The sequence below is a fragment of the Nematostella vectensis genome, chromosome 11 (assembly GCF_932526225.1).
Source record: "Nematostella vectensis chromosome 11, jaNemVect1.1, whole genome shotgun sequence".
Taxonomy (NCBI): Eukaryota; Metazoa; Cnidaria; class Anthozoa; order Actiniaria; family Edwardsiidae; genus Nematostella; species Nematostella vectensis.
In genome coordinates, this window is record NC_064044.1 from 4,025,800 (window position 1) to 4,035,096 (window position 9,297).

The window sequence follows — 9,297 nt, forward strand, 5'->3', positions numbered from 1 at the left end:
TATTTCTGTTTGTTTTAGTTTATTATCTAACAATGTAACAAAAAGCGTATGTTTCTTAACAAATTACATATTTCGTTGTTCAGGGGGTTTGTATTCCATTCCGATAATATCAAACACATCTTGCTCGCTTGAAACTGGAAGTGGTTCACCCGGAACGCCTGAAAAAAAAAAAAAAAAAAAAAAAAAAAAAAAAAAACATGTAATAGGGATGCTTTCTTTCGGGCCCCCTCTGTTGTCTGTTGGTCTGACAGTTTTCATAGGGAACAAGTACATTTTAGTTTTTTAGAATGAGGGGGTCGATATTTTGAGAAAGTGACAAAATCTGTCACATTTTCGGTCAAATCAACGGTACACCTGTTGGTCTGATTAGATGGTCAATTTTATTGAGCAATAATAAGAATCGGGAGTAATTGAACAAAAGTCTACTCACCGGTACTTCCAAGTGGTCTGCCAAAAGAAAAGAAAAAGGATAATTTTCATGGAAATTGACACATCTTTATTTGATAGATTAGAGACAGACTGAGACAGATCTAGCTTACAGAAAAAAAAAACGTTCTTAAAAGATGAAGTGTAATTTGTAAGGGGTGAATTACTCCCCCGTCAGGCACTGTAATGTTTATTGAAAGTTCGCAGTAAGTCATACGAATATTACCAAGCTGACTCATTATCGATTCTATCTAACCAAGCCGCGATGATGAGACCGGCGAGCAGCCCTTCTTACCCCCCACCCCCCACCCCCCTCTGCCTCGCCTCGCCTCGCCTCGCCTACCTTAATTAGTTCATACGATTCAATTTGATGCACCCCTGAACAAATCCTGGCAACACGCCTGTGAACAAGTATAGTCTTCATGACTTGTAACCAGTTATCAGTTACCATCTTTGACCGTGTGAAACTCGTCACCTCGCAACTACTCGTCTTGATATTTTGCATACTTGCAGAGAAAACGCCATGACTCGTTAAAAATATGCGATCGGATAGATGTTACTCCTTATAAATCGTTACATGTTCGATTCAGTACTCGTCATTACTTGTTACATGTTTGATAGAGTACTCGTCATTACTCGTTACATGTTTGATAGAGTACTCGTCATTACTTGTTACATGTTTGATAGAGAACTCGTCATTACTTGTTACATGTTTGATGGAGTACTCGTCATTATTTGTTACATGTTTGATAGAGTACTCGCCATTACTTGTTACATGTTTGATAGAGTACTCGCCATTACTTGTTACATGTTTGATAGAGTACTCGTCATTACTCGTTACATGTTTGATAGAGTACTCGTTATTACTCGTTACATGTTTGATAGAGTACTCGTCATTACTTGTTAGATGTTTGATAGAGTACTCGTCATTACTCGTTACATGTTTGATAGAGTACTCGTCATTACTTGTTACATGTTTGATAGAGTACTCGTCATTACTTGTTACATGTTTGATAGAGTACTCGTTATTACTCGTTACATGTTTGATAGAATGCTCATTATTACTCGTGACATGTTCAATAGAGTACTCGTTATTACCCGTTACATGTTCCATAGATTCATAGTACTGGTCATTACTTGTTATATGTTAAATAGAGTACTCTTTATTACATGCTAGTCAAAAGACAAAAATGGCTAATAACTTGTCATAAATCGTTACACGACCACGATCTCGTTATTATTGGTTGCGTGATTGACTATACTCGTCATTACTTGTTATTACCTGATCGAGTACTCGTTAAGGGTAAACCCTTTCTCAAGGGCCTCGTGTCGCATTTGCTTGTTAAATACGTCACTTCCGGTGAAGTACAGAATACCGCAGTAGTACTGGTCGTGTGGAATCAATCTGATATTGACAAAAACGATATAGTTATGTTTGAGGGGGAAGGGGGGGCACGGTTGAAGGTTAACCAAGAGTAAGGAAAAAAATAGAAGAACAGAGGACTATGCATTTTTACACTAGTTTTCGTCGTCCTTTATAAAGGACAAACTTAGTATTATTTTGCGTTATTCAAGACAGACCTGATATCAATTCTACGGTGAAGTCGCCTGACGTCTCGTTCTTCGGGTAAAATACAAACGCCCTGCATGGAAGAAATGATGCGGCAAAATGCAAAGTTTTTGTACAACTTGAAAAAAAAAAGACTTGTTAGATGGGAGAGCATGATAAGGAGATGGTTAGACAGAGATGTATGGTAGGACAGACGCGCGGGCAGGCTGAGATGTATGGACGGAAGGACGCGCGGGCAGGCTGGGATCTATGGACGGACGGACGTGCGGGTAGGATTAGATGTATGGACGGAAGGACGCGCGGGTAGGCTGAGATGTATGGGCGGACAGACGTGCGGGTAGGCTGAGATGTAGGGACGGACGGACGCGTGGGCAGGCTGAGATGTATGGATGGACAGACGCGCGGGTAGGCTGAGATGTATGGACGGACGGACGCGCGGGTAGGCTGATATGTATGGATGGACAGACGCGCGGGTAGGCTGAGATGTAGGGACGGACGGACGCGCGGGTAGGCTGATATGTATGGATGGACAGACGCGCGGGTAGGCTGAGATGTAGGGACGGACGGACGCGCGGGTAGGCTGAGATGTATGGACGGACGGACGCGCGGGTAGGCTGAGATGTATGGATGGACAGACGCGCGGGTAGGCTGAGATGTAGGGACGGACGGACGCGTGGGCAGGCTGAGATGTATGGATGGACAGACGCGCGGGTAGGCTGAGATGTATGGACGGACGGACGCGCGGGTAGGCTGATATGTATGGACGGACGGACGCGTGGGCAGGCTGAGATGTATGGATGGACAGACGCGCGGGTAGGCTGAGATGTATGGACGGACGGACGCGTGGGCAGGCTGAGATGTATGGACGGACGGACGCGTGGGCAGGCTCAGATGTATGGACGGACGCGCGGGTAGGCTGAGATGTATGGACGGACGGACGCGTGGGCAGGCTCAGATGTATGGACGGACGCGCGGGTAGGCTGAGATGTATGGACGGACGGACGTGCGGGTTGGCTGAGATGTCTGGACAGATGGACGCTTGGGCAGGCTCAGATGTATGGACAGACGTGCGGGTAGGCTGAGATGTATGGAGGGACGGATGTGCGGGTAGGCTGAGATGTATGGACAGACGGACGCGTGGGCAGGCTGAGATGTATGGACGGATGGACGCACTGGTAGGCTAAAATGTGTGGCTGCTCTTACCATAAACTTGGTTTCTCCAAGAGATAACGTGTCAGTGACGAAGTCTGCCTTCTCTAGGCAATGGACCAGCCCATGTAGCAGAGATTTCTATTAAAAATCACAACACTAAAAACAGTCGCTGAATCGATCAATGTAAGCTATCTTACTTTATTTTATAAATAGAACATTAATAGCTTTATTTCTTAGCTTAATTTCTTAACTCTGCTATGATAAAATTTTACGACATTTTACGACAGAAAGGTCAAACTGACAACAAATGGAATAAGTAAGGGTTTCTCGATTTTGGCATCAATGTCATATCATTTTGCAGGGGTTTTTTTTCTAGGGAGGGGGTGAGGGGTGTGGTGATGAACATAGAGCGGGACAGATACCCAAGCATATGATGTAGTGTACCCATTGTGTTCAATCTTACTTTGTCATAGTTTTGACTACTTGATGTGTAATCCGGATGAGAGAGAAGAATATCAATATCCCCACTTGATGTAGCACCTTGAACAAGAAATGAACACATGAATAAACGAATAAATGTATGAACGAATAAAAAATGTATTCCTTATTTTGTATGCCTCCCACTCTCTCCCCCCCCCCCCCCCTTCTACTTTATTTTTTTGGGGAAGGGTCATTCTATCAAAAAATGCAGAGAGCTGGTAAATTCTGTGGGAAACTACATTGGGGCAGCTACCAACATGGTGAAGAATAAGCTCCATCAGCATTGTTGACTCTGCCATACACCAGCAGCACTAGCGCTTGTTTGCATGGTTCTAAATGTACCTCGTCTAAAACTACCACAAACAGTAGCAGTTAGGTTCTTGTCTTGCTTCTTCACATGTACCAGAACAATGTCCTGCACATAGTTAAACAGGGCAGTTAAGATTAAACATAAGCTGCCTCAATAGGCAAAGGGAAAAAGGTAAACAAACCCGTAGCTTAATCATCTCTTCTCTTGGTATCCGAGTTTCAAACTCATCTACATATCTGTCAAACAGATAATGCAGAATTAACATAAAATAAATAATCAGAATGTTAAGATTTCAAATGATGACAAAAGACGTTTTTTTAGTTGATTCTGGTCTGCTAATGATTATACACTAAAGGAGAATAAAGGAATAATTGAAAGAGAAAAGTCAGCCTTGGTCTTTGATTGAACATGTAACATTTTGTTTAACAATGTTGTTAAAATTATCATTATCCAGATTGTAGTCATGGCCACACAGGGTAAACTGCAAAACAAGCCCATCCATAAAATATATAGACATTAAGTATATATCAATTAGGGAAAGTTCATGTATTATCCCTAGTAGGGGGCTTGACGAGTTTGATAAAAGTAAGGGATAAAATAAGTTGAACCCCCCCTTCAGGAGGAACAAAATTTTCCATGCCTCCCCATATTTTCGGTGCCCCCCCCCCCTCCCGAAAATCGGAGAAAGAAGAAGCAAAGAAAGGAGTGGCAATAACAATGTTTAAGGAACATAAGCAAGAGATTAGTTGCAAGCTAGTCAGAAAAGTGGAGCGGAAAGAATTTCTCAAAGATGCGACTAACTCCAGGTTGCAACCTGATAATGGTTGATGCAAAAGATGACATAAAGCATAAAAAGGCTTTTCGATCTTCTCCTTGCAAGAAAAGCGCAGCATGAGAAAAGAGAAAAGAAAGAGAGCACTAAAGACATCGAATCTGATGTAAGAAATGATTTTAATGATGGAGCATAAGTGCTTATAGCATTAAAGTGTTTTGTTTCTATTTTAAATATGGAACATAAGCACTATAGCGCTATATTATATACGGAAATCATAAAAAGATGTTAAAAGTGGCTTAATACGTATCCTGAACTCCTGGATTGTACATGCCAAATAACTGCCCCCAAACCGAGACAAGTTAAACCAAGAAGTCCGACTTGACACTTCGTCAAATTATATAGTAGAGACAACACCCAAAGGAATCAGTGACCCCCCTTTTAAAATCCAAACACTTTCGACACCCCCCCTTTAGACGTCAAAATGTTTCAAGGCCCCTCCCCCCCACAGTATCCTCAAGCCTTCCCCCCCCCCTCGGGATAATAAATGAACTTTCCCTTAGGACCCTAAATATACCCATCACACGAGAACTTATAGTAACATAATCCATAACCTTAGGGGCGGACCATTTAACTTCAGAGGGAGGGGGGAGGTGTGTGGAACTTTTGAAGGGGGGCATGGGTGATTCTGAAAAAAATCCTGCAAGCCATTTTTACAAGAAAAAAAAATCATGCACCATGAATGTACCAAATACAAAATAGTGCACCTCTGTAGAAAAAAATCCTGCCCAATAGCCAAGAGGAAAAAATATCTAGCTTACATGCAATCATCCACCCCCCTGTCTCCTCAAAAGTTAACTGGTCCATCCCTTACTTGAGACCAATTTGCTGGTGGTGATTCAGTCTGCCCCTCACTCTCTTCAGATCTGCAGATTAAATATAATTTCATCAGAATTGCAAAATTTTAACAAAAAAGTAACCCATTATAAATAAAGCATCCAGTCTCACAGATGTTTCCGCCTAATGTGTGATGCATGAAACAAAACTAATAACCTTCTAAACTTGAAACACCATCTTCTATCAGCTTTTTCGCAGCTGCTGGACTACAATGACAAAAACATAGGATGTTTATGGAAACATTACAAGCCTGTGAAGACCTTGTGACCCTCTACACCCTTTTGCTATACCGTTTTGCTATATATCTGATCTCTATACTTCACCAATGACCTCTACACACCTCCCCACCCTAACCCTATACCAGAGACTTGTACAGGACCCGAAATGATCCCAGGACCCGAAACGATCCCAGGACCCGAAATGATCCCCAAAAGTACCCCAACTGATCCTCGGACCCGAAAGATACCAAGGAGTCCCCGAAATCAACCCCAAGGAATTGCGGTGGACGAAGGGAAAGCAGAAGAAATACTTGCAATTCTTGAAGCATAATTAAGGGTTAACAGCGACTCGATTTCTAAACAACGTGACTTAAAAATATTAAATTTCAACACTATACTTCTATTTATTACATTGCCTGGCGTTAAACCCATAAACAGAGTCTCAAACAAATACACAACTTTTAATTGCTACTGAAAGAAATACAGCATGTATAAACATAGCACAGCTTTGCTCAGATCATTCAAACTTTTGACCTTCCATCACACTCTAAACATTTTGCGGTTCCGACACATGACTCTGACACTATAAATCTCATTTCCAGTAAACCTCACCCCTAAAAATTAATATTCATTCGACAACCTAAACATGTATTTCACCACGAAATCCTTGTTCACACGAGCGAATATTTACCGACACATTTTAGGCAGCCGGTTTGGCCGAGAAGATGGAATGACAAAAGCACACTGAGTAATACACTCGAACAACCCTTCTACTATTGATGCAAAATATTAAGAGGATGTGGCTTTTGTTGAAAGCAATATTATTATGTACGTTTTGAATTTCCTCATGTAGTCGTGCGTACACCCCGGCATTATGTCATGACATAATATAGGTCTTCCATTCACCGAAAACAAACATGCCAAAAAAAAAACTTTAAAACATTTCGCTTCCTATAAAAAGCAGCATGTCCTATCTGTAAAGACTTTCTTTTATGACTTGTTATGTAAAAATGATTTATCCACGCCGGGTTCTTTAAATTACTATCACAAAGAATTGTTAGTTGACCCCAATTTCTGACTCAACCACTGTATTCCCCCGCAGTTGTATATTAAAATCTCAATACTATAGTTTTAGTTAATGTGAATTCCCTTTTAATAACACAAACAAAGCTAAATGTTTCATATGTTTTTAAAACTGAAAGCCAATCCTTACACATTTCTTTAGTTGTCCATTACTGTAATTCCTTGGGGTTCATTTCGGGGACTCTTGCGGATCGTTTCGGGTCCCGGGATCAGTTGGGGAAATTTTGGGGATCGTTTCGGGTCCTGGGATCATTTTGGGTCCTGTACAGACTCTCATGACCTCTAAACCCCCCACCCTTACCTTATACCAGAGACTCTCATGACCTTTACACACCTCCCCCACCCTTACCCTATACCAGAGACTCTTATGACCTCTACACACCTCGCCCACCCTTACCCTATACCAGAGACTCTCATCATGACCTCTACACACCTCCCCCACCCTTACCCTATACCAGACTCTTATGACCTCTACACACCTCCCCACCCTTACCCTATACCAGAGACTCTTATGACCCCTACACACCTCCCCCCATCCTTACCCTATACCAGACTCTTATGACCTCTACACACCTCCCCACCCTTACCGTATACCAGAGACTCTCATGACCTCTACACACCTCCCCCACCCTTACCCTATACCAGAGACTCTTATGACCTCTACACACCTCCCCCCACCCTTACCCTATACCAGACTCTTATGACCTGTACACACCTCCCCCACCCTTACCCTATGCCTGACACTCTTGTCAGCTCTTTTGTGATAGAGGTACCTTCATCTTTCCGTATCTTAAAAAAGAATGAAGGGTTTTGATGAAAACCATTGCTTAGCTATCCACTTAAATCATCTAAAAGACTAAAACAACAGAGTACAAAACAATTATTCTTTGGCTCAATTTATTACCTTTTCGAGTTTCTCTAGCTTCCCAGTTTTTATAAACTCATCAATTTTCTTTCCAATCTTGTCCCCAATACCAGGCTGAACAAGAGAGAAATGTGTTTAAAATAATATCATGTTACACCCTTATAGCTGCACACCCTATAAGCACACAAAAGTTGAGTGTTTTCTGAATTTGCTGCATCATTCAAATAATCCTCCCTCCTCCATTTGTCATTGTGGGCTCTATGGGCCATATGGTTGAGGCATGAACTCAGTTTAGGAAAAGATACTTCTCACCAGTTTTCTTGCTTCTGCACCATCTTTTATTTTCGTTGAATGTTTTGCTAAAACAGCTGCTGCTTTTCTGTTGAAAAAAAAATACAGATTTTAAAGTATTTGAACTAAGATTATGCACTAGTCATTTGAAACCCGCACCCCCATGGGTCCCGGGGTGTGTGGGGTTAATGTGAGGGTTTAGAGCACTTTTGAACAAGAATCTGCCCGAGGGGGTGGGGGAATTGACAGTTTTTGACTCTGACTTGTCCATCCTCACAATGGGAGCTTGGGGACAAATGAATAACATCACAACTGTACTTTGCAAAAGTCAAATAGTTCCTGGTTTGAGTCTCTTTCTGTTCTGTAGCAAGCCATTTCATGTATCAGAGTGTGGCAAGCTGCATAGAAAAAGGTGCAAAAACGAATATGAATAATAACTAAAACCAGATGAAGATCATTTATTTTACCTTTTTTTGGTAACTGTTACGCATATCTTCATAGTTATTGGTACAAATTCCTGGAGTGTACTGGCTTTTAGAGATAAAAAGGTTTTTTTTTTCAGATGACTTGTTGTTGGGAGTTGCCTATATTTTGCATTAGGTAGGAGGCATTTGACTGCAGTTTTGTCCCGAGGGGGTGGGGGCATTTTTCGGTTTTGTACACCGTCAAAGTCTAATCGCTCACCCTTCCCCAGGACCATGGGGTTGGGGGTTTCAATTGACTAGTGCATTATTGTAAGGATTTTAATTTTTGATCCTGAAAGAGATCTTACCTGTATGCATTGTACTTGTGAATCTGTCGTGTCACATTCTTTTCATAATCCGCCAATTCTGTAAGCAAAATAAAATAATACTTAATTTCATTGAGATGAGTGACGAGAAAATTCCTAAAATTTTCACAGAGAAGTTTCCAGTCACTACTTAAGTTATTTATTTACTTCTTAAGAAAATAATACCTGTCAGAAAGTCACAAAATTCCGAATTGGGGTTTTGATCAGGTGCTTTTCTCTTGCTCATATTCGTATTATATGACTGAAAACGGTTTTGGTTCAGTCAAAATCGTCAAAAGAAAGAAGTCGGCGACTCTTCCGCCATCATGAAACTTGTTGATGTGGTTTCGGAACCTAGACACGAGCAGATATCGATCGGTATTATAAATCATTGTATCTTGTTATCACAAAATTCAAGATATAATTGTTTATAATGAATGGGCTTTTTGGGGGTGTAAATTGTT

At 41.4% G+C, this 9,297-nt stretch overlaps 1 protein-coding gene across 1 annotated transcript; it reads right to left on the bottom strand.

The window, feature by feature from the left end:
* Window positions 1–2: 2 nt before the first annotated feature.
* On the bottom strand, window positions 3–9,255 carry LOC5507731 (DNA polymerase beta). The gene is made up of 15 exons (XM_032376427.2): window positions 9,020–9,255; window positions 8,837–8,894; window positions 8,086–8,152; window positions 7,813–7,887; window positions 7,639–7,697; window positions 5,764–5,813; window positions 5,585–5,636; window positions 4,120–4,174; window positions 3,971–4,043; window positions 3,612–3,688; window positions 3,200–3,286; window positions 2,008–2,069; window positions 1,709–1,831; window positions 431–447; window positions 3–158 (listed from the first exon to the last, which is right to left on the bottom strand). The coding sequence occupies exons 1-15, from the start codon at window positions 9,078–9,080 to the stop codon at window positions 64–66; spliced, it is 1,011 nt and encodes a 336-aa protein (XP_032232318.2). The 5' UTR covers window positions 9,081–9,255; the 3' UTR covers window positions 3–63.
* Window positions 9,256–9,297: the final 42 nt, after the last annotated feature.

Coding starts and splice junctions, on each gene's coding strand:
- LOC5507731 (XM_032376427.2), bottom strand. CDS start 9,080: ATGAGCAAGAGAAAAGCACCTGATCAAAACCCCAATTCGGAATTTTGT. Junction 8,895..9,019: donor ATTTTGTGACTTTCTGACAG/GTATTATTTTCT, acceptor TTTTGCTTACAG/AATTGGCGGATTATGAAAAG. Junction 4,044..4,119: donor AAGAGATGATTAAGCTACGG/GTTTGTTTACCT, acceptor AACTATGTGCAG/GACATTGTTCTGGTACATGT.